The sequence below is a fragment of the Cimex lectularius genome, unplaced genomic scaffold (assembly GCF_000648675.2).
Source record: "Cimex lectularius strain Harlan isolate CLEC.00 unplaced genomic scaffold, Clec_2.1 scaffold89, whole genome shotgun sequence".
NCBI lineage: Eukaryota > Metazoa > Arthropoda > Insecta > Hemiptera > Cimicidae > Cimex > Cimex lectularius.
This window is the reverse complement of record NW_019392722.1, coordinates 1289476-1314965: the sequence shown is the minus strand read 5'-3', so window position 1 is coordinate 1314965 and position 25490 is coordinate 1289476. Positions and strand designations below refer to the sequence as shown.

Here is a 25490-nt window from a genome sequence, read left to right as displayed (position 1 = left end):
GCGGACCACAAAACTAGTGAATTTAATAATGTCAGTATTATCAAGATAAGATAATATAGTTTTTATTAATATATACTAAAGACGGATATGAATAAGGAGAATGGTCTTTAAGAAAAAAGCAAATTTAGTTGTTACTGCCAAGCTTTCGACCTATTTTACGGTCATCAGGGGAAAACTTTGTTAAATATGTCCAAGATTGGCATATTTAGGTTTTTTAGAGATGAACTCAATTTCCTTGAAGATCGACAAAGTCAAACATAGCCAATGACTGTAACAGTATTCCCGAGATTAAATTAAGAAAGCATAACATTTTTGAAATAGAGGCTGGCTATGTTAACCATCAACGCCTTCAAGTGAAGCTGGTTTAGTATTCTCATAGACAAAAGGCAGCGTGTTTGGAAAATTGATTAGTTTTCACAATTCAACCTGTACCTTTTTCTTGTTGTTTAAATTTTATTTTTCAATTTAAGCTTACATGCAAAATAAAGGTACAGTTCCTGATTCTAAATATATCACCTTCCGTGCCGGAGAGGATCGTTCTTCAGTACAAATAATAAACGACCGAACTATAACCATGACCCTGGTAACATGCGACGTGTTCTGTTGAATTTTTCATTTATCATATAGTTTGTTCATTTTATTATAGTTAGGAATAACAAAGTGAAAATGCCATTGAATATAAATTTGGATGAAAATAGTAGACATGACTGGATAAATTTTTATTGTTAAGATTTTCATTTAAAAATTAGTTATTTACGCAGCGATACACCGCTTTAGAAATTTAGAAAGAAGTTTTAAACCTTTAACTTTTGAAAATATTCCTTTTTGACCTTACATAGTGAATCGTAGGAATTATTTGAAATTATTCAAAGATGATTTCCAGTTTCTTTTATAACGTCAACTGGAATATATTTTATAGTAGTGTAATGCAATGAATAATTAATTAGCAGAATAATCTATCTTGACTGATTCGAAGTGATAAATTATGAGATTCAGGAAGGCATTACGCAGGTAAAACCGGCTTGCTCAACATGAAGCAACTTTGTGATACATGAAAAATCAAGTTCTATCGTATAAATAGAAAATGTTTCGAACTATAAGAAAAAGTTTTTTTTTTAATTTCGTATTATCGACCAACGACCTAGTTTTTCAAAAGTTTCATTTTCATTTCATTCATTCATTTGAAATAATACGCACTTGCCAGTCCAGGGGGGAGTTTGGGGTGAATTAACTACAGATAAAAAGAAAGTATCTATGCCTCGTTCATGGAATTTAATCCTGGATCACTGGGGTAGAAGAAGAATACAAATAAAACTTGTATATTTTTAATAAAATAAAATTATTTCTCTAGAAAATTGTTTTTTGGGCTGAATTTAAAACAAAAAGTTCTCACCGATTGGCCGGTTTTACTAATGAAAATTCCAACTTTTCTAAGTGAAATAGGACGGCCGTTTTCACTTTTCGGAAATAAAACTATTTCAGGCCATTCTTTCTACATACAAGAAAGAGTGAAAACATACTAAGTAAAGAAATCTAGACTTGAATATTTTGTCTTTGTTTAAATATAATCGAAGCCAGTTTTCATGAAAGGACCGGATTCAAACCAGTAAAACGAGGAATCATAAATAAATTAGACTGTTTACAAAATAAATTTATTCCTTTTATTTGTTAACATCTTTTTCATACAGAGATATTTCGTCTGAAATTTATACAAAAAATACACTATGTAACAATATATTGTATTAAAATAAAAAAATGAGTTGTTAACTATTATTTATATATCTCTCCTTTGATTTGTTGAATAAATTGGAGTGTGGAGTGACAAATAGTACACAAAAATTTAAACAATGGCACTTGGTACAACAATATTTACAAAATACGAATCAAGCAATAAAAAACTAATCTTTTCCTTCGTATGTACAAAATACTTCGTAATTGCTAAATTAATCGTAGGCCTAATTGACAAGATAAGGCAATGAGATCTCGTTTAATACATAAATAGTCTATACAGTTGTATCAGGTTTCGAATACCCAGTCGCAGGGTAGCTTGGGCATGTTCGAAGCCGGCCAGGGAAGGTAGCCCGAAGTCTTGAAAACCCAGTAATCGTAGGAAACTTTGCTGACCAACAACAATAGGAGGAAAACCTCCGCGGCGATAATGTAATATATGTAATCAGTCCAGTCTTTTTGATAAACGCACACCTTGGTATGGTCGATATTTTTCACCTGGGGACAGAATAATTTTTAAAGGCGAACAATTTTTATTTATACTTTTTCAAAGTTGTCGGGACTCACTCTTTCAAGATCTTTTTCACACAGCAGCTCGTCATAGTCAGGGATGTGCTCAGTATTAGCAAGCAACCATAACTGTAAAAGAATAAAATATTTAATTATAAAATAACTCCTAAGAATACATTTGTTTCGAAAAGTCACCTTTAAGACTTGCGCAGTGCTGCAATCACAGTTCAGTCTGTTTCCTCCAAGTCTGACACGCCTAATTTGATAATTTCTATCAAATGTGTTGGACAGGATGTAAATCGGTATCTAAAAAAATTATCACCATAGAACGGAAACCTCTGAAAATTTGTTATTAAAACTTACCGTCCGAAGTCTATTTTCCCTGAGGCTTAAAGTAGCGAAATTGTCTATGAACCTTGTGCCTTCCAGGGTCGTGATTGAATCAATTTTGTTATTATCCGCTATCAGCTCTATCATGGCATGGTAACTAGGGTCCGTAGCCAGGCGGTCTAAAGATGTTATCTGTACAAATAAACAGATTTTTATTTCTTTTATTCATCCAAATATCGTCCAAATGTCGCAAGTGTGTTATAAATATTATAAGACTATAAATACAAAACCGGTTCTGTAATCAAGTTAATAAATATAAGAACGGATGTTCTCCAAGCTTCGAAATCTTCAGAAATGTACATTTGCATATGCAGGCAAAACAAGAAATATCTAAATATTCGACACAAAAAAATTTATATTTCTTTTATTTTTGAATAGCCTCGGTAAAGATCATATAAATGCAAAAACATTCCTGTTCTAAAATACACTGAATGCGGAATCGTTTCAAAGAAGATTTATGTTGTATTTATCATGTTTTTTACTAGCAAACATATGAGTACTTACAAAAACACAAGTTCTCATAGATGTGGTTAAAAAGATTTTTTCGTTAAATAAACACACTTTCATAAACAATTACAATAGGTAAACTTTTTAATACAATAAATACTTATTTAAAATTAATATGGCTGTTAATTATTGCAGAAAAATATTTTAACTAATTATTTTATTGGATTATGATCGATTTCACGCGAATTTATTGTGGTTCACGTTTTAAAACTGGCTTTTGATAGGGTTTGAATAAATTTAAACGCTTTCTACCCGCCCTACATTACCTTATCCTGGAATCAAATCTAACTAATCGCTGTCTCAGAGCGAGGTTCTACAGGGAATACACAGATGAGTACACTCCGACAGCCCACAAGGAAACTTTTTTGGCCCTATCTTGTTACCATTTACACTGCTGACATTCCTATACACCCCAAGACCATGATTATCATCTATAGGAATGATACCACAAATCTTCTACGAGTGCTATTCAAACAACCTCCAACATCCAAGAATCCCCTGCGCTTAATAAACGCTAGCGCCAAAAGTGGATGAGAAGTCTGAATGAAGAAAAATGTACAGAGTGTAAATTTTCATGGAACAACCAGTCTTACCGTCCACTCCCGCACCACCGTAGATCACCCAAAAAAGAAGCTACCGACTTCCCCTCAAGTCAGATTCTCAAGACTATTCCTAGACAACAAACTTACGTAGAATCCCACCGCAAGATTCAAGTGCCAACTACGAAGACGATCCAGGACTGAAATTTGTTTTGATCATCAAAATCTCACCGTCTATCTAGATATGACATAACCACGACCACTTTCAACATATGGAAATACGTTGGTTCCAGACATCCAATATCTATAGTCAAAGCTCCTTACAACGTCACCAATTTTACTATCATCAACGATGTCAACATTCCTTTTGTTACGGAACTGATCGGATCTCGCCAAAGTTAAGTTTTCGTCCATCTGACCAGCCATATTAACACGTTCCCATCTTGAGGACCGGCCACGATGTTTTAAACGATGATGATTTCGAAACCTCCTCGCCCTTTAAGACATCACATTGAGGCCAGTTTTGGTTTCCCGAAGTATAAGGGTTAGGGGACCGCGGTAGCCGAGTGGTTAGCATGAGAGACTCTCACGCCGCGGTCGTGGGTTCGATTCCCACCGTTGCACCTGGCCCTTTTTTCCCAAATAACCCCCCAAATTTGAACACACATATACGAATTTGTCACATGGCTAATATGCATAGTTCATAACGCAAAAAAAAAAAAAAAAAAAAAAAAAAAAAAAGTTAAATAAAAAATATAGATTTTTTAAATATAGAATTTAATAAAAATATAGTTAGCTACTCCCATCGTCCACACACCTCCAATCTGATATCCCTGCGTCAAGACGCCCAATTTCAACCTAGTCGTCTCAATTGTACAGGCATATTCATAATTTACGCACCTATACATTTCATACAGATTTGATTCTCTAGACATTAGAGACCCATGGATAAAATAAGTGTCATATTCTCAAAAGTCGAGACTGTATCTTCCTGTCTTATCTCCAGGAAAGAACATGATCCATATCGAACATACAGCTTTATTTTTCTTAGCAAATAGTTTTTAGCATAATTGTATGCCTTAATCGATTTTACGGTAATTTCTGCACTTCCATTCCCTACAGTGTCCCGGAACACCGATAAAAACCTACATTTTCGGATTTCAAAATATCGATGGAAAGAAAAATGTCCTGAACTTAGAGTTGTTTTGAGGAATGGTTCATATTTGTAATTCCTAGTGTTTTGATAGATTTAAATATTGTAAACCACAAGTAATGCAACCTTAACCCTCTCATTATTATTTATCATTACATTATTATTCAAGGATATGTCTGTAAGCAGGTGATAGATTTAATGGGTCATAGTAATTCAACTCTGCACACAGGACGGCAAATAATTTTTTTTTTAACTGTTCTATAATTTGTTAAAACGAGTATGGACAACTATTAGTTTTTATTTTATGGTATGGCCAAAGTGTTGTGAGTGAGTGAAAGAGGGTACTCTGACCGCGTTTTTATCCCTATTTACAACCCTGATCGCTTTATTGTTGTTTCGCATGTTTTTAATAGGTACTATATTTTTATTTATTGATATATCACTAGAACTCTAGGTAGGGTGTTCGATAATACAGATAGAAGAACAAACATAGTCCGTCTAGAATTAACCATAACATAGTTGTTTTTTCCACGCTTCCCAGATTTGAAACTGTCTCGGTTTAGTAAAATTTAGCAAGGAAAGTGTAAAAATACTCACGTTATTGTACGATACGTCCAGCAATCCCGTGTTAGCCGGCAGGCTGGGCAATTCGCTCAAATTCAATCCAGAGCAGTTAACTTGGATCGTATTCATAGTTTTATCAGCAACGAAAAACACCCGGTAGGGAGCACAGGTACATCGGTAGTTCGGCCCTTTGGGGCATTCTTCTTCCAGCTGAAACAGATATAAAATCAACAATCCAAACATAGAGGGACGGGCCAATGGATAAAATATACGTTACCCTTTTCCATGTCTCGACCTGGTCCAGAGTTACAGACAAGGTACTGTTAAACCATTTGAAGCTCGTCACGGATTCGCATTTTGTCAGATTACTGTGTCGAAAGGTCGGAGTATTTATTGAGGGGGGGACTTCTATTAAGGATCTAAGGTCTGAACACTTCAATTTTGGATTCTCTAAAAATAGAAATATAGAATTATTTAAATAAACGGTCAATCTTTCTCAGTTATTGCTTGTAATACTTATCATACGAGACATGTTTATATAAATTTCACCATTGATTGAAAATGTAGTTAGTATATTAGAAAATATGGATAGTATTTCTAGTTCAAAAGAAAAATACCACGTTTTTTATTTTGTCCAGTTGCAAGTCCTAACTATCTGCGATGAGCAGCTTGCTATTATTAAAATATAGATTTTTTTTGCATTTTTATGTATTATTCTATGTGTGTTTACAGTAATAAAGAAGAATAAATCAAAACGTAAAAATTTCTTTTGAATACTTCTGAACTGACCTATGTTGTGTTTTAGGCCATTATTCGACGAAAGGACGCACAAAACTTGTGGCAAATCACATGATGTGCCATTTGCGAAAATACCTCGGTGGCACATAAGGCAAAGATATACTACAAATCGAAGTATGTTCTGTCCTAATCAACGGCGAATGGGAAATGGAACAAAAGACCTTTAAAAGCAGTTCCGCTTCACCTGATCCCACAACGAGCCGACCATCTCTTGGAACCGGGCCAGTTCTTCCAACAGGTACCGTAAAAAATTAATGTACATTAGTTCATGCTCATAGGGACAATAGGTCATGCAAACATCACGAAAAAAATACTGCCATTTAGTAAATGAAATAAAACTATGTGAACAAAACGATAAAACGATAGCGTCCTGGTTTCTTCTGAATTTGCAAGTTTGAAGGAAATCTACGTTGATTTACAAGAAGAATGGAAATCATTGTTTACTTTTCACGAGAAAACAAAGGCTTCTTGAAATAAAATAGGTCACCAAGGTGATTTCATCAACAAGCTTTAACATTTACGTTACTATCATGCCGTAAAGATAATAGTATTTGTCTGTAATTACGCAACTTTTAACTATTAGTAGGCTAATGTCGACTATTGACACCAAATGCCGGCCACTTGACTCAACGAGGCGCTCTTGCAAATTGGCCTAATTTTGAAGTTATTCACTGGTCCCCTCATCTCGCATGACAATCGGGGCCCGCGAAACCTTTTTGACGGTATTTCTCATGATATTGATTTTTTTGTGTTGTTTTAGAGTCGTTCACCCCTAAAATCACTAAAGTTATTCCCGCTTTTACTCGACTCACGGCGGTTTTAAGTAAATATTACAAGTTTTGTTTTTATTTTATAGGGATTTTTCTTTCCCCTTCACCCTCAATTTCTGTCTATATATCTATAGCCAATTATTTTTTATATAATCATCTTTTTTCCTTATTTCCTAGGCATATAATTCAGTTGTTTTTTTATAAGAAAAATGACGACTGCGTAAAGCACAATAATTTTGTTAAATGTTATAACTGGACCCTTATAAACTTCATGTAACTATAAAACAAATAAAATTTTACCTTTCATTATATCGTTTAACCATCAAATTAATCCTTTTTAACATCAAATTTTGCTTCTTTTTTATTTTAAATTAACGTTTTTAACTTCATATTAACTTTTTTTAAATTTCAAAATAACCCACTTTAATTACTTTAAAAAAAAAAGTTGAGGTGGTATGAAATAAAGGCATGTTAAGTAAAATATTCTTGTATATTTGTGATTTTTTTTAAAAATAGAATAAATAGGCTCTTAGCAGACCATATGGCAATTAATCGCAATTAACATTACAAAATTATATAAAATTAAATATAAAATGAAGGATTCTTTTTTTAAATTGAAAATTTTAAAAAATTTAAAATGGTTTCCTATATGAAATACCACATAAAAATTATTTGTAATTAAAATTAAAAGCGTCTAAAATTAATTTTAAAAACAGATTATTCTTTCATTAATCCCGTTTTTTAATATATAACTTTTTTCCATAAAATTAACCCTTTTTAATTTCAATTTTACCCTTTTTTTTGTAAAACATTACAACTTGATAGACTTAATGTAGTATTATTAGTAATAGTGGATGGTGTTAGTGTTGAATTGTAGTTGTTGATTATTCTGTTAATTATGTGTTTAGGGTAGAGATTGTTATAGAGGACTGTTTGTATATCTTTATGTTCTTGTGGTGAAATGATTCATGGCTTAGGGTAATAATTCTGTGAAGTAACCCTTTGGCCGTGTTTATTATTGTATGAAGAGGATGGTGAGATGTAAAGTTGAGGTAGCGATCTGTGTTTCTTGGTTTTTGATACCAATCTGTGATTAATGTGCCATCTGGTTGTTTTATTACGAGTGTATCTAAAAATAGTATTTTTTATTGTTTTCGATTTCATGTGTAAATTGTAGGCGTGGGTGAAAGCTATTAAATATATCTAATGTAGCTTGAATTTTGATCTGTGGGAACTGCTGTCAATATATCATCTACGTATTTAGTGAGGAAGGGTAATGTGAAAGGAAGTTGTGGTAAGACATAATAGATGTGTCATAATTATGTCTGCCAGTATCGGGCCTATATATAAAAAAAATATATTTTGCATTATATAAATTCACTTTTCCACATCCTAAATGTATTTGTTAAATGTAAACAATGTTTGTAAATCCCAGGCCCTGAAGATGATCTCAATAAAGATCGAAACGTTGGCACGATAAAGAAAATGTTTTTCTGAAACCTACATCACACCAGACCACATCTCACGATCTCTGAATAATTACATTCTAGTATATTTGCGATTTTTTAACATAGAATAATTGAGCTCTAGAAGACTAAATGGAAATCAAAATTAACATTTAAAAGTATATAAAGCGGTTTTTAAATAAAATACAATATATTAATCACAAATAAAATTAAAAGTGATATAAAAACAAATTATTCTTTTATTAATCCCAGTTTTTTAATATATAGCTTTTTTAAAAGGCTATATTTGTTTATCCACTTAAATTTACTTATTAGTTAGGTTTTAATTTTTTTTGTAATGTACAAAGGCCGAGTAAAATAGGAAATAACCTTAAACCAGACTAAGCCCTGAAAGCTTATTATTTCTTCGAATCCTCTAATTTAAGTCGGCAGTAGGAACAAAAGGGGGTTTGAAATTGTCCAAACGATCAAAACAACTCGAAAACAATCCGCTTACTGATTGTCCACTCAAGGAAAACAGGGTCGAAACAATTTGATTAGCATAAAAGGTGTGTACTAAACTTGTACACGTATATTACACTGAAGAAAAAACTAATTAGGAAGAAAAATAACAGTGTCATTAACATGTGCAATAACGTAAGTAGGTCAATAAAATAAGATAGATTACAAAACTGGAACTATAACAAAAAGCAGGATAATAAATCAGAATAAATAGCCCCTTAATTTTGGAGTCAAATTTACATACAGTTTTTATACACAGGATTCAATTAATACGTAGTAGAAAATTAGTAGACACATTGGATGAATCATTTTAACAATCCTCATTGATTCATTTCCTTCTAGAGGGATATAACAATAAATTATAATGATGTATATTGAATATTAAACTGAATCGAAGGCCTTTGAGTTCATAGATAGATTTCAAAATAGACGCACTAAACAAGTTATTTGATTGTTACAGTGTTCACTCAATTGCTAATCTATTACGTTTAAACCCTACTAGAGACAATAAGGTCTAATCACGAAGCCTTAATGTATTTGTTTATGATTTTTGAACCCACAAACTGATTACTCGAAAGTAATATAAGTAAACATGTTAGAGTGTGTTGAATTGATTTTCTTATTTTACTATATTCGAATTTTTCACGAAACTTTCGTCTATCGTGTCCGATCTCTGCTAACAGTTGTCCTGAAAGGTTTTTGTTTCTTTAATTAAGTGAAGAATTCTTGTCAAAGGAATGGTATTTTGGTTATATTGCAAAAGAATGGCTTTCCTATGTACTATATCATTTGCAGGGCAGTTGTGTGGTTCTCTTATCAATATCTTCTGTGGACATTGCCGACATAATTCAACTGTTTGTAGACTCACTTTTTTTCTTTAAGTAGCTGGAGCAAGTATTGTAAATGTACCTGTCAACTTTCTGTTGAATAGCATTTCCTCTTTCTCCAATTGGTTTTGGTTGTTTTTGTGTCTTTTACTTGTTTCATGCCTGGTTCCTTTGTTTTGTGTTCTTTAGTACCCAAAAATTCAGTTCTTTTCATGTATGTGTATTTGGGCCTATGCCTTGTTCCTAGGCTCTCTTTTTAGCTAGGATGTCTGCTGCCTAAAATTCCCTCATGACGTAGGACTCATCTTAGCGTAAGGATAGTTATAGATCCAAGTTATTTATTATTGAGATATAGGTATTGAGGCAGACCCGGACATGTTGCCCGGTACTGGGTTATTTACTCGATCCGGGTTTTTAAATTACTTTCTCTCAGCAGACAGAGGAGACAGTTCCTTACTGATTATGGGCAATGCTGAATGCGTTTGAGTTATTAAAAAACTCACGAGTGTAGACGGACCCGATAACTAACCCGATGCCGGTTCACAATGTGTGCGAATCGCTAACACCCATATCAACAGTGCCGGGCAAGTTTTTTGAGTTGGAGAGCCTTCAGAGCTGCCTGATTATACCATAATAAATATATGGTATGCAATAAATAATATACCATAGTATTATTATTGCACCCTTGAGAATTTGTTATTTATTTCATGTGCACATGTTTCTATTGCTAGCTGTTCGGCTTGAAAGATGGTTGTGATGAGGCCGAGGGCCAAGTAGTGCTCGTACCTATGGCAAACCCCTCCCTCATACCAGTACCATTTTCAATCTTTGAGCCATCTTCCATAGAAGAGCTCCAAGTTTATCTTTTTTATATCTTTCCATGTTGCTCTGTTTTAAATAATTATTTTTCGGATACTATAAAAACTATTCCACATAATTATTTAATGTGTGGTGTTTAGTGACAGTTAGTCAATTATTCGGAGATCGTGAGATGCGTCTGGTGTGACGTAGGTTTTAGAAAAATATTTTCTTTATCGTGCCAACGATTCGATCTATATTTGGATCATCTTCAGGGCTCAATAAAGATCGAAACGTTGGCACGATAAAGAAAGTTTTTCTAAAAATCTACGTCACACCAGACCGCATCTCACGATCTCCGAATAATTGACTAACTGTCACTAAACACCACACATTAAATAATTATGTGGAATAGTTTTTCAAATTCCAGTATTTTGTCTGATAATTCAGTGGATAGTTTTAGCCGTGTTAATTATTTTATTTTTGTCGAGAATTTTCGAGTTTTTTCAGAATAAGGCTTTGGGTATAGTTTAAGATGATGCTGAGACATGCTATTCTTCGGATTTTTTTTTAGTTGCATATGATTGATCAAGGTTTTTATTTCTCTTAAGGTGTGCATTATTCGGGGTTTGAACACTCATTGGTTATTCGAAAAGACAATGAATCCCACATTGAAAAAGCTGGTTTTAATTAATCGTGACTCATTTCGTTTGCAAATATATCCACAGGGAATGTAAAGGCGCTTGCAAATGTGGTAAATGCTTTTAATGAAATATATTTCATACTAAACTCATGTGAGCCTGTCCAATGTACATACATAGCTCCTCTTTGTCAACTCATATCTTCACAGCAATCTATTTTTACCCGGAGTTCGCAACATCAGAGGCCTATTTCAGTAACTGAAAAATGTCCATTTGGAAATATTATAGTTAGATTCGAATTGCGAGATGCTGAGATTGAACCCGGGACCCTTCCAGTGATGAGTCAACTTAGCAAGTTCTTGTATTTGCTTACATTTCGTAAATCCAAGACGTAATTAATAGTAGTAATCACATAAACCTATTGTAGAAATAGTAGTTATCTGACCAACCTGATACGTCCAATGTGAAATTTTTCTTCCTGATGTTGAGCTTCGGAAGCTTGTCCAGGTCGTTGTTTGATATGTCAAGGGTGTGCATCTTGTTGAGGTTTTTAAAAACCTTTGCGTCAATATCGCTCACGTTATTCGACGAAATGTTGACGCATTTGAGACTGCCATTGAAGCCTCCGGTTATCTTTTTGATCCTGCTCTGGGTCACCGTCAAAGATTCGAGATGCGTCCAGTATTTCAGTCCTGCGTCGAACGTCTCGAGGGTGGCGTTAAACAGGTAGAGGTGCTTCGTTTCGTTGGTCAGTCCAGCTGTTGGGTTAAAAATTAAAAACTAATTTCTCAACAATTGAAACCGATGACTTACGACATGGTCCGTTCTTTTTCACGATGCTATCCAAAGCAACGACGTGGCAACAGGTGAGGACGGAACGGCTCGATTTGAAGCACTGGCATGCCGGACGTTTCTGACACGTCAGGTTAGATGTAAATTCGCAAGAAGCGCACAGTTTGACAAGCAGTAAGCAAAGGAGAATAAGCATTCTCATCTGTAAAAAACAACAAAACCAAACTGTTAAAATATTACATAACAATGTACACATTTAAAAGAAAAAATCTTTATCAACGAGCGACCCGAGAGGCGACCCTTGTAATTTCCGTTACGTTGATTGCTTAACTCGATCGTTGAATAAACGTGAAAATAACATATGCAAATATCGATACAATCCGAGCCAAGCTAACTAGAAAATTGGTGGAATTTCACAAGCGATTACGTTCAACTGTGCTTTTTAATACATTCTAACAGTATCGCTACATCATTGTTAATGAACTGTTATGCCTTCACTTCATGGTGGTCTGTGAAAGTAGAATTGCTCAGTAAAAAAACACCAATTAGAAACAGTTTTATGGCGTAACAAACGAATTTTTTTGTATATTTTGCCTTTTAATTGGCTCATAGGAAAATATCCATATCTCACAACCTTCATCATTTAAAATTTACTGTAAAAATAATGCTAATTTTAATTCGTTTTATTAATTACTCTTAAAATGTATTGTATTTATGAAATTAATTTATATGAGCCCAGTTCGACAATATTGGTTCACAAGATGTATTAAATTATTTAAGTGTACCTGTAACAGTAGGCGAATTTTGTTTCTATCTAGGCTTACAAAATTTAAACAAATATATAAGTCGTTACCAATACTGATTAAGTTTCTTAGTTTTGCTTTCGATGAATTTAATTCCTAATTAATTTAGCATCCTATTTACAATTTAAACTTTCTGCTTTTTTGTCGTTTGAACTATTTAAATATTCAGTTTATTGTAGCGTTACTAAACAAAAAGGAGAACAACATACAGGAAATGTCGTATTTTATGTATACTTCAAATTCATATCTCAAAAACAGCTATTGTAATGTTTATCTCAATATAAAACAATACTTTATAAACACTCGGAATTTTGGACAACCTGGTATATAAAAGCCAAATTTAGGTATGTATATATTTTATGGTCACAAGATATTTACTTTAAAACAAAACCGGTAAATAGGTGAAATAGACAATATTACATATTTTGCCAAAATACAATACATTCTGTACATACCTAAATGCATGCATAGAAAATCTTTAAAAGCCAACACGATTGTTTTATCATGTATTTTTGGTGACATACTTTTTCAAAAATGACGAGCCCATGGTTTTTTCTCTTATAAATTGGGGATAAGAAGCAATAGTCGAGCATAACGTATGCGTTTTTGATGTAGCTTAAGCAAATACATCTTATTGAAAAATACCTGAAGTTATTATTGTTTTTCTCTTTAAAAAATTTGATTTGTTTGAACTATGCTGGAATAATTGAATGGTTCATCTCAAGGCATGATTTTTTGTTTTCATGGTCATGAACGAGTTTAAATAATCATTATTTATCTTTGTTTGCTTCATCTGATAAATAAGGCGATATTATAATACACTAAGAGGAAACTAAAAATAGCGACCCTTGGTTTTTTTAGTAAACAATTGAAATCATTATAATATACAATATATTATAACATAATACGTATAAAATATATATTTCAATATTTTTACTATTTGGACATTTGAAAAGAAAAAAGATATAGCCAAATTCAAAAAATAAACTGGGTAAAACAATTTTACCAAAATGTTGCTATGGAAACAACGAAGAAAATATTCAATTCAGTACGGAATATTTCCTCATCCTGCGTTGATCACCGGTTGCATTCGAAGTGGCATTGATTTTGTATGACATCTGTTTGTCTTATTGCAAAACGGTATTTTGTTATCTGTTTCGACTTTATTTGTGAATTGTAAGCGATGTTGAAAGTTGTTAAATGTGTTTAATGTTGTGTGTTTTTAATCTGAAGGTACTGCTGTAACACGTATTTGGTCAGAAAGGGTAACTTGAAAGGTATTTATGTAAAAACAGTATTTGAGTCATCACTATATCTGCTAGTATAGGGCCTAGATTGCTGGCAATAGCTATGCCGAATAGTTATTTGTAGAAATGGTCGTGGTATGTGAAATACTCGTTTGTGCAGCAGTGTTGAAACATTTTTATGAAGGATGTTGGTGAGAGATTTGTGTGTCGTGTTAAGTCGTGCCATTTGTCGATAATTTCGTTTATTCTGGTTTTGAAATGAAACGAATCTTTTACGTTGTAATTGGAGTATGCGATATTGTTGAGTACGTTCGTGAGGCATTTTGATAGATTGTACGTCGAGGAATTTACAAAGGAAATTATTAGTCTCAAAGGATATCCTGGTTTGACAGTTCCATTTAATTTTGGGGGTGAGGTGAATTATTCTGGAGAAATTTGGAGAATTATTTGCGTATGTGTATTTCTTTGTGATGAAATGTGTGTTGTAGGATTTTATAGGTCGGCTTGATCCGTGGAGTCAGATTTAAGGGAGGTATATGTGTTTGTGTCATTGACGGTTTATCCTCACTACTTCTACAAATTATTGAACAACCGGTCGATAAATAACATACTTTATTAAAATATAAGTACAATGTGTGGTGATTAGTGACCGTTAATCGATAATAATTCAGAAATCTTGAGATGCGGTCTTGTGTGATGTAGGATTCAGAAAACATTTTCTTTATCGTGCCAACGTTTCGATCTTTATTGAGATCATCTTCAGGGCTCAAAGTGTTTGTCTTCTGTGTAATTGTGCCATTCTTGCGTGTTGTGTTGAGAGTAGGGCACTACGGGGGGGGGGGGTCTGAAACTTACATCACACCAGACAGCATCTCACGATTCCTGAATAATTATAAGTACAATAGTACTTTTCTTAATTTAAAAAAAAATTTTATGAGGAAGTTGATATGAGAACAATTCGGAAATTGCTGGGAGATCCTAATTTTATTTAAAAATCATGTTATTTTTTGTTTTAAATAAAAGCTTTGTAAGAAATTTTTTATGGGCAAAGATAGATATTTTTAATTTTGAAAAATGGCAAAAAGGAGGGAAAATTCAAAAGGTGGTGTTAAGATGGGAAGATAGTGTTCGAGTGGATCGAGGTCACGATAGCTCAAGTGGTAGAGCATCGGCGTATCTAGCCGAAGATCGTGGGTTCGAATCCCGCTCGTGCATTGACTTTTTTATCTCAACTAAAAGCCTTAATTAATTGTAATATATTAATTGGTCAAGCGGACCACGAAATTAAAGAAGTTGATATTTTTAATATTTGCATGACTTATAAAGGCAATGCTTTAAAATCTTTTTAATCATACTTGCCCGAGTAACTAACCCCTTGTACTATAAAACAATCGGATTTTACATCACATTTCAATATTCAATGTTTGACCCGACAAAAAAGCGAACCGCGGCCACAAGCGGTTGTCTGAAGGAGCCCGGTCAGTGCTGCATGCTCGTTGAGGGTTTCCAACGAAACGGGTTTTCCTGAAGAGTTTACACATTTCAACCCGACACGTGGCCGATAATTGGTTGGGGATATTACTGCAGGTCTTGGGAGAATAATTTTCAATGCCAAGCAAGCCGGTTTAAAGTACTGTTGGAAACATCCTATTCGCCTACGACCTTCTAGTCGTTGACCGAGGTTCAGCAGCCACAGCTGATCACAAACGTTTTTATGAAAATATCGCGAATGTCCTGATCCTATTTTATCATCAAAAAAATATCTAACCAGGCATCTTCATTCTATACTATCTCACGTGCGGCATCGCTGACATTGAAACTAAATCTTACAAACGTCCGATTTTCGTGAATGTTGATAACTGAATCCTATTTGAAAAACCTAGTCAAGTAGTGGTTTCGATTTCATTCCGAGTGGATTGAGCCGAAGGTCGTGGGTTCGAATTCCGCTCGTGGCACTTGCTTTTTCATTTCAACCAAAACGTTACATAAAAAGAGTAATTAATTGAAAGACGTAATTTGGTCAATAGACCACTAAATATAATGGATTTTTCTAAAACATTAATCACAAAGCAAGTCCTAGTAAAGCATTTCGCCTCACCTTTGAATTTATTTTATTATCATATAGAGTCTCGTCTTAACAAATAGAAGTTATATTTATTTCGATATTTTTATATATTGTAACTGTTTTACGCGTTCACACCGTGGCCTAGCTGAATCAATTTGTCAACTGTTTCTAATCTTTTAAGAATAATTGTCAAGCAGGCTCGTGAAAATTTACAACCCACTTTTAATACACCGTCATTAATCTTCTAAGAAATGCGCTATCTTGGCGCTTGGACAACAAAGCACAAACAGAAAAATGCTTTCCCTTAAATTTTTATCGCTAACATGTCTGCCTACCACGGGTAACTTCGCCTCCCTCAGCCTTCTTTGTGTTATAATTTTTAACAACCTTGGCATACCACCTGTGGCACGACATCATAAACAAAAACCATGAGGATTTCTGCCGGACAAGCATATTTTCCTTTGTCGAAAATACAACAGCATTGATGATCAAAAATAGACTTATTTTGTGCCACGTTGCCAACGGAATGAATTGAAACTAGTGGAATCAACTCGTAAACAAACAGGGCGTGAAGTTTATAGGTCCCACAAGTTGGATATATTGTACACAAGGAATATATTGTGACAAAATTTGATTAAAAAACACTAATAATTGTTAAACACAAAAGAGTGGATGTAACACTTATAAGGGGTGAGAGCGAGATAAGTGAGTAAGAGAGAAAGAGAGAGAGGGTGAGAAAGAATGGATGTACAAGCGCTTTTATTTAGACGCATAATGGAGCGAGAGACCCATTAAAAACAAACAAATAAAGAAAGACAAAAGAAAAACGTTTACGGCAGAGGGTCATTCTTCATCAAAATATGTTTTTTTACATCTTATGGAAATTGGTTAATAGTTTAATATTTAACCAGATCAATACCTAATTCAATCCACTTGAAATTCCTAGATATTATCAATTGCTGAAGTTGCAGTTGCGAATAGAATACTTTTTACGTAAACAATGCCTGTTGTTTCAGTAATAAGCGATCAGCCTGGTAAAAAAAGTCATTTCTCAGAGTTCACCCTCCCCCGAGGCCTTTGCACACTGATGTTGGCACAGTGAAATTGATGATATTTGCCCAAGGCGTGCGGTTCGTCATTATCTTTATAGCTGTTTACGGAACAATATCTCAATCAGACAATTGCTTTTTGATGGAAGACCTCAGAATAACGTCCGTCCGGACGAATGTTCTAATAAGGCTATCTCTTTTACGCCGTCGATAAAAATTAATGGCTTTATCGTTTGCTGGAAATGCACAAAAACAGAAGAAATACATTTTTATTCGCAAATGGTACATTTCGAATCTAAAAGTTTTGCCTTCACTTTTTAGAAACACCCGTAAAAAAATCAAGGATGCATATAGTTTATAAAAGGTGGTGTCGGAAAATAAATATTATTCTTATTTTTTAAACATATGACAGACTTTGCTTTTACGATCCCGAATGTTTTAGCGACGTGATTTTTAATTTTACATCCATACGTAAAATTCCAGTAACCACATCAAATCTTCATAAAAGGCGATAACAGCTCCATTGCCGAATGTGTGTTTAGGCAAATGTTCTCTCGCATCATCGTAATCAAAGTCGGTTAATATTGACCAGATGTTCTCTGATTTGACATATTTTTATTGAAGGAAATTTTAACATATCTGGCGTAAATGAAGCCACATTACAATGACTTATCTATAATCGATCTTTTTCTCAATTGTACGAAATCCATCCGCCAGCTAGGAACATCTCCGCCATCCGGTCCGTCCCGTTTCGCAGTTTCCTTATGGGGTAACGAACCCATTTTTCAGGCACGCTTAGGCTAAGATTAGAACAACCATGAGCGAAAACTGGTTATGTAGAGGGCCTCAGCTTAGAAATCCAATTACATTAACACGGTCACACCCACCTTTACTTCCCCATAACTTTCTAACGCCAACCAGTCTGAATACGCCGAATCTCATATTGTACATTCAATCTCAATAAGAGCGTGTATCGAAGCGTTTTTTGTATGCTTTTCAAACTAAATAAAATGGTTCGCCTATTAAAAAGCACTCAGAAAAGTCTGAAATTGAATGATGTGCCTTAAAACAAGATTCATAATGTTTTGAAATCGAAAAATCAACACTTTTATTAGAAGTTTGCGGTGTAATGCTTTCTTTTAAATAAAAGTTTTGTTTGGGGAATGATAAATTTTTTCCATGTTGTAGGGAAAAAATGATCACATGACCAGGCATCTAATTCAAACACTAGGTCAACAGTAGTTTCTTTCTAAAAAAACGGCTTTATCAGAAAAAACGCAACAAAAGCAATCCTTGGAGTTCTAAACGACATGGTCTGGTGTCTGATTATAAAAAACAAGGAGAATTGTAGTTTTATTTCTAACAGCAGGCATTATAAGAAATATTCTGTGTTGAAAGATAAAAATGCTTTAAAACCTTTTCACTCATAGCTGTCCAAGTAACTAACCTCCTGTTCTATGAGCCTATAAAATTGAAAAACCTATCACAATCGGATTTTGCTTTACATTTCAATATTCAATGTTTGGCCCGGGGAAAAGCGAACCGCGGACACACGTGGTTGTGTGAAGGAGCGAGGTCAGTACTGTATGCTCATTGAGGGGACCAACGAAACAGGTTTTTCTGAAGAGTTTACACATTTCAACCCGACACGTGTCCCTCCGAAGCGGTAATTGGTTGGGTGTGTTATTGCCGGTCTTGGAGAAGTAATTTCCCACGCCAAATAAAAATCCAAGTTTACTTTCAAAAAGCATCCAACTAGGAGGATGAATATACAGCATCTCCACCCTCTACCTCACGTGTCGCTGAAATCAAAATTAACATGAAAACGTCCTACTTACTTTTTAAATTTTGAAATAAGTACTCAATGAATACTCGTATATTAATCGTTTATCTATCTATGGGTAATGGAATCATAATGTATTTTTTCATTTCTTTCATCTCATTTCTTCTTATCTCTTCATTTTTTATATTTTTGGTGGTAAAATCCAAGCAAGTTTTTTGCATAATTATCAATGTAGAAGAAACAGTGATAAAGTAAGATATAAACCTTCGATTTATTTGTTTTGTATTCATTTTGTGTTTGTTCCTAGGAAACTGCCTAATGTCGCTAGTTCGTCGGTCGTTCTATAGATTTTTCTTGGTTCTTTTCAAGTATCCGGTTTAATCTAAGATAGTGTCTAATTATTTATCATTATTATTAATATATTGATGTGCTTCTTTTGTATGCTTTTTGAATTAATTTTATTATCTCGTTTGGGTACGTGTACCGTTGCTTCTTTACCCAAAGTTTGATAAATTTGAAATTTTTTGCGGCGTCACTACACCGTTTATTTTGACAGCGACCGTGTAAAGTTTTCTTTCACTCGGTCATGCTAATTATTCGAATATGCGCGATAAAAAACAAAAACAACTGTACTAACACGATCAGAATTTATCACCACGGTTGAAAAACAGTCCTTTGAGTGGCGGTTGTAAATTTTAAAATGTTTCTGTTCTGAAATTTACTGTTATGTTGTATCTGGTTAGTAAAATGCGTAAACGAAGGTAGTCCTCGTTTGATTTGGCCGTTACGTAATTTTCAATTCTCCATGCTCTTCACTGCTAAACTAATTACCCTCGGTTAATGTCATATCTGAAGATGTGCAGCAAACGTAAACTCACAATTAAATCCACACCAATCGACGTATTTATTAAGTTTTGTAAGGAAAAATTTTTTTTTGAAAATAACACTATACATGAATAATAAATGAAATTAAAACTTTTTTCAGTACTCTTAAGAAGCTCGATTTGAGATTTAACGAAATTGATGTTTTAATTTTTCGGTCCTTCCCCTCATACCAATCATTGTTAAGGTGCAATTAAAATTATGGCTATTGAAATTTGGCCATAATGTAATTATAAACAATCATAGAATCAAGAGACCCGGAAAACTAAACTTACCAAATAGGAAATAAATTCTATAAATAACACATCGAATGTAATAAATATGTAATAAAATAATACATTTTTGAGTATATACAAGATATTTTTCTATAGACAAATTAAGCCCGTAATGGACCCCAATTTCTCGATTTTTTTAAATGTTTAATCATCATCTTCAACCAATGCAACTTGGATCTTCACTATTTTATTTAGCTACTGATATTTTTTAAATACTGATCAAATATTTCATATTTTCAGTTGAAAACTAGAGAAATTTTTTTGAAATTTATCAGAAAAAAAATTCCTGTTCTTCCGAGTTCGCTGATATTTTCTTTCTTTGTTTTCTACCTCTCGCGTGTTTAAATTACGTAATCTTTGTTGAATGTCAATAGATCTGACGGGTAATCGGCAATGATGTGCTGACGACAGCTCACAGAATTCGTAAAATAAAAATCACAATGGTGGTTTCTTAAAAAAAACCAAAAAAAAAACCGACGACTGTGTCCTTACATAACCTGATCGTTGCGGTTCTGAAATGTTGCTTTAACCGTGACAAAGCAATAAGTTCAGGAGATAATTTCGTCTTCTTGTCCATATGGTACGTGTTCAAAAAAGGCCGACCCGCCAAATCATTGAAAACTAACGCGGAAGGCCTCCTTGTCAGGCATTCTGCCAAGCTGCTCATAAAGCATGGACAATTTATTTACTCGAAAGATGAGAAATTTCTAAAAATAGAACGCATTGGTTAATGCTGTTGGGAGATAGCGGACAGTTATCGATGGAATTTGAACAGATTTCTTGAAAGGCGATGGGGGGAAATCATTTAATTGACATACCTGCGTTTTCTATACTTGTCTTAAAAAAAGAAAAAAGATTATTGTTACATAGAAAGAGAAGAACCTATTGACTATTTACTAATTGACATCCGTGACAATTAAAACCATAGAATTCCAAATAACTGTAAAAAAATGTTCAACGTACCCTCCTCAAATATCAGTACTGACCATTTCACGAAACATTTTGTATGAAAGTCGATTTTGAATGCTATTTCTAAGAGGAGCAATTATATTTGTCGAGATAAGGACTATCAGAACGTCTAAATATAGCCAATACTTGACAACTTTTGAATTCACTTCGGATCTTGAGAAGAGAATAACAGGCATTATGCTGTTCAAGCTGACTACTTAAAATTAATAAAAGATCCGTGTAAGATACTGTCATATATGTGAAAATCGAGTATATCAGTAAAGAAACAACAAAGTAACAAAAAAAAAACAAGATTAAGTAAAACGTTCCTAAATGGAAAAGAAATCCTACTCTCAGATAAACTTTGAGATAGTCACATCGTCACAACGGAAAAGTTTAAAAACTTGTATATATGCTATACATACAGAAAATTGCAATGCTTGTCAAAGCTCGCATTAAAATTTAAATAAAACAAAAATGTAAGGAATTAAAACATGAAAATACATTGAGTTTAATGTTTTAAATTATATTCTACAGATCTAAAGCTAATTTTTTTATTATTTAAATAATAATGAAACATTGCTTGTTAAACGACAATTTTATTAATTACATTTTGCGAAACAGAATAGTCAAAAATTTTAATTTAAAAAAATTAGTAAAAGGCTCAAAACTATTCTCTGTGCTACTCACTCAATAAACATTGTCAAAAGAAAATACAATTAATACTTATTTTAGCCGTAATTTTGTCTTTACCGATCATTTTTATCTGCCAGAAGCAACGCTGAAGATGGCGAAACGCCGAAATTCGTCTGACAAACCGGCGAGGACTGGCAGGCCAAAATGGTCTGTAATAGCCAAATTACATGTCCATCATCCCGCAGACCACATGGAGAAATCCCAGTTTTCAAGATTGCTTAATGGCAGGCGAGATTAATTTTTTTAAATGTATAAAACCATTTTAGTTCTACCTATGCACAATACTTACATAGGAATACAATTGAAAAAGTAATTTAAATTGGGAAAGATAAGGAAAAGTCATGTAAAAGAAATTGTCCGGTATAACTGGACAAAAAACTTGGTTTGCATAAATTTCTTAATTGATAAATTCTGACCAGCTAAAACTTAAAAATTATAATTATCTATTATAATATTATTACCTCAGGGTGTCGGTATTTAAAAAAAAGCCCATTTGTAAGTATGTCAGGTTGGAATGCAGGGCCGCTGGATTCGAACCCGGGACCTTTACCTTACAGTGATGAGCGCCGTGTCAACGCCTAAACCGTTGCGGCCACCGACGCCCCAAAAATTATAATTAGAAAGATTGAATAGGATAAAAGTTTAAAATGTGAACAATGCAACAATTCGTCCAAATATCTTTTTACGAGAACTAAAAAACCCAATATTAATGATAAAAAGTGTTTAAATAAATTGTTGCTTTTCTTGTACAAAAAACCAACAACGATCGAAAAAGAAAAACTCAGTAATCCAAATAATCTATTAATACTTCAGAGATTAAATAAAGATAAATTTTGTTATTTAATATTAACCAAAATATTCAGAAATTCACGCAGCAAAATATTTTATATATATTTTATATTTATATATGGCACAGCTGTTTAAATAAAAGATTAATTTTTTTCCTATTCCCCTATAATGCTAGCAATTTAAACTCAGAAAATAATTTTGACTGCAAACACAAATTAATACCACAAATAATAAACTAAGAATATAGTGATTCTTACATAACTGATATGAGTTTAATCAAAACATCAGAACACCCCCCCCCCTATTCCTCTAGTAAAAAAATCAAATAATTCAAAATGGACTATTTTTACACATTTTTAATAAATAACAAATTTTTTAACGAGAAATACTAGAAAAATAGTCTAAGATTGTAATTTTAACGAAAGTAATTCGCGTAACAGGATAGCTTAACGTTCAACTACCCATTGTGTGGCGCGGACGAGGGGGCCAAACCACTTTACAATACTTCTTTCATTAAAAGGCCATAGACTGCCTGGATTCGAACCCATAGCCCCTAGGTTGGCAAATACGAGTCGGACACCCGAACAAGTCTTCCAAACGCGGTCCTCTGTGAATGATGAATAGAAAATAATTGATAGAATGCCAATTAACTTTATGCCACAAATTAAAGGAAATATCGGTCTACTACCTATAGTAAAATCTATTTCCAATCAGGTTTCCAGTATACAATATAATTAGTTAAATTATAATTATTTAAAAACGAATTTTTCTTATCTTTTTCTGTCGGAATTAAAATAATTAGAAAAGTTTCTTGGAGTGCCATTTAAGTTTTCTTTGCCTTTATATACGTAATTTTATTTATTTTTATAAATACCACAATGCGTAAAGAGCATAAAATAACAAATAAATTTAATATGGAATGATTTAAGTCAAATGGAATTTTTTGTGCCGACGTAATATATTACTTTTTTTACGATAGCAGAAACAAAGAGAAAAAAAAAAGTTGATTAGATATTGAAACAATGCGTCCTCAAAGGAATATTATTTAAATAATTAAAACGATTTTAATCGATGTAAAGTTTTCTCTTGATTTGCTAGTATTGCAAAATAACAGATGTGGTAATTTATCATCTCGACTTCGCGACCTTGCTGTTAAAAAGAAATGGGCAGATTATTCATTTTAAAATATCGGACGAAGACTTCTTGTGATATTGTTTAAAAAGTAATAACGTTTGTAATGTTCTTTCGGGTTTGCAATATCACTGATGTGGTGCTAGTCATAACGACTTTCCCGATCATAGCAGCAAATTTGTTCCGGAGTTTTACTGAAACCAGTTGCCCCTAGTTTCATCCAAGACAAGAATCTAATGGAAAAACCACTTTTTTCCAATTTTTAATTTACTGGAAATAAATTGGAGCTAGTAAATCCTTATCTGGGTTTATAGCTTTAAAAATATTTACTTCAACTCGAAAAATTAACCGATCTAGATAAAAAATTGATCGCCATTGTTAACTGGAAATATTTTTCTTGTGTACATATTGCAAAATTTTGTTTGTTCTACTTTCGATCGGTTTTATGGAGTTTTTCACACTGATATAACTTTTAAATTAGATTAATTATCCGACTAATTTTATGTTGAAACGATTACAGTTTTCAAATGTTATAGTATCAAGGTAGGGAATTTGGGTTTTTTATCGCTTAGTTATTTATAATCCCCCCCCCCCAGTTTCACGACATTTAACGATCAAACGACCTATCGTAGAATATTTACGGGATGTATTAATAGTATTATTACGGAGAACGGTATCGTTACATAACAAAGGTTAAACACGTGGCCAATGAGGAATCGTCTCAGGCTCGAAACTATGCAGGTTTGATTTTTTTTCTCCTCTATTTTGTTTCCCCCTCACGTTCCGTGCTTCTAAAAATAAATCCTAATCGCATAAACTGGCAAAGGAGGGAAAATAATATTTGAAGTGAAAGGGAGAAGGATAGCGAAACCAAGACCTTGCTGCTCAACTTGGACGGGCTTTCCTGCTTGCTTCCGCTTCGTCCCGACATAATACCGAATTGCGTTGCGAAAGATTTCAAGGGGACTTCCTGAAAATTAATAAAAGACGTCTGAAACATGAAATTTTTATGGAGATCAGAATAGCGTTATACCTCAACAAACGGTTGTCTTCTGAAAATCAAAACTTACAACCCAACCAGATACTACAAGACTTAAAAAAACTTACGTAACTAGCGATACATAATTTTTCTTAAAAAAAAGAGCTTCTAATTGACAAGTAAAACTTCAGATAAGCCCACACAGTTTTTTTTATATAATTTGAAAATGTCCTTGGTGTATTCTTTAGAATTATGCTTTATGTTTGTTGCTTACTATTGATGTATTTATATATCTGCCTGTACATAAAATTATTTATTATGTAATAGCTTCATTTCTCTCGTTATTATTCATTCAACAATCCAACGTGTAATTTCTTCAATATTTCTTTTTCTTTGTGCATTTTGGCATGTCTTAGAGCAAAAGAAAACAGTGTTAATTCGATTAAAGTTGAAATTTCCTTAAGTAAATTTTAAGTAAAAGATATACGAAAATTTGAAAACTGCCCTTTTCTCAACCCTTATGTTGATTAAAAACGACAAGTATAATTTCTTCAAAAATTTTCTTTTATGAGAATTTATGTATGTCTTGTGGCCAAAAGAGAGTTGTAAAATAGACAAAAATTAACAAATTACATTTTTTAAGTAAAGTATATATGAAAAACTACCCATTTTTCTCATTCCTTGCATTGACTAAAAACCAAACGTGTAATCTTTTCAATATTTATTTTCCTTTATGCATTTTGGTATGTTTTTTGGCAAAACAAAAACAGGGTTCTTTATATCAAAGTAAAAAAAAATGAAGTAAAATCATGTGAAAAACAGCCCTTTTCTCTCATTTATTACAAATTAAAACCCCAAC

The 25490-nt window shown here is 33.2% G+C and overlaps 2 protein-coding genes across 4 annotated transcripts in view; one reads left to right on the top strand and one right to left on the bottom strand.

The window, feature by feature from the left end:
• Window positions 1-1638: 1638 nt before the first annotated feature.
• The window catches only part of LOC106663603 (protein halfway), a 35847-nt gene continuing 11995 nt past the window's right edge, over window positions 1639-25490 (bottom strand). Inside the window, exons 2-9 of the mRNA XM_014388525.2 lie at window positions 12006-12186; window positions 11642-11950; window positions 5669-5841; window positions 5425-5601; window positions 2602-2760; window positions 2434-2544; window positions 2296-2367; window positions 1639-2226 (exon numbers count right to left, since the gene is read on the bottom strand). Of these exons, the coding sequence (XP_014244011.1) occupies window positions 2017-2226; window positions 2296-2367; window positions 2434-2544; window positions 2602-2760; window positions 5425-5601; window positions 5669-5841; window positions 11642-11950; window positions 12006-12186 (1392 nt within the window). The 3' untranslated portion in view covers window positions 1639-2016. The remainder of the gene's footprint in view (window positions 2227-2295; window positions 2368-2433; window positions 2545-2601; window positions 2761-5424; window positions 5602-5668; window positions 5842-11641; window positions 11951-12005; window positions 12187-25490) is intronic.
• The window catches only part of LOC106663605, a 167761-nt gene continuing 148123 nt past the window's right edge, over window positions 5853-25490 (top strand). For 2 of the 3 annotated variants that reach the window (XR_002910248.1, XR_002910249.1), the window contains exon 1: window positions 5853-6427. Coding sequence is in view for 1 of the 3 variants with exons in the window: in XM_024226678.1 (XP_024082446.1) it covers window positions 6337-6427 (91 nt within the window). In the remaining 2 variants the exon portion in view is untranslated. The remainder of the gene's footprint in view (window positions 6428-25490) is intronic. The other variant, XM_024226678.1, reaches the window with a different exon arrangement.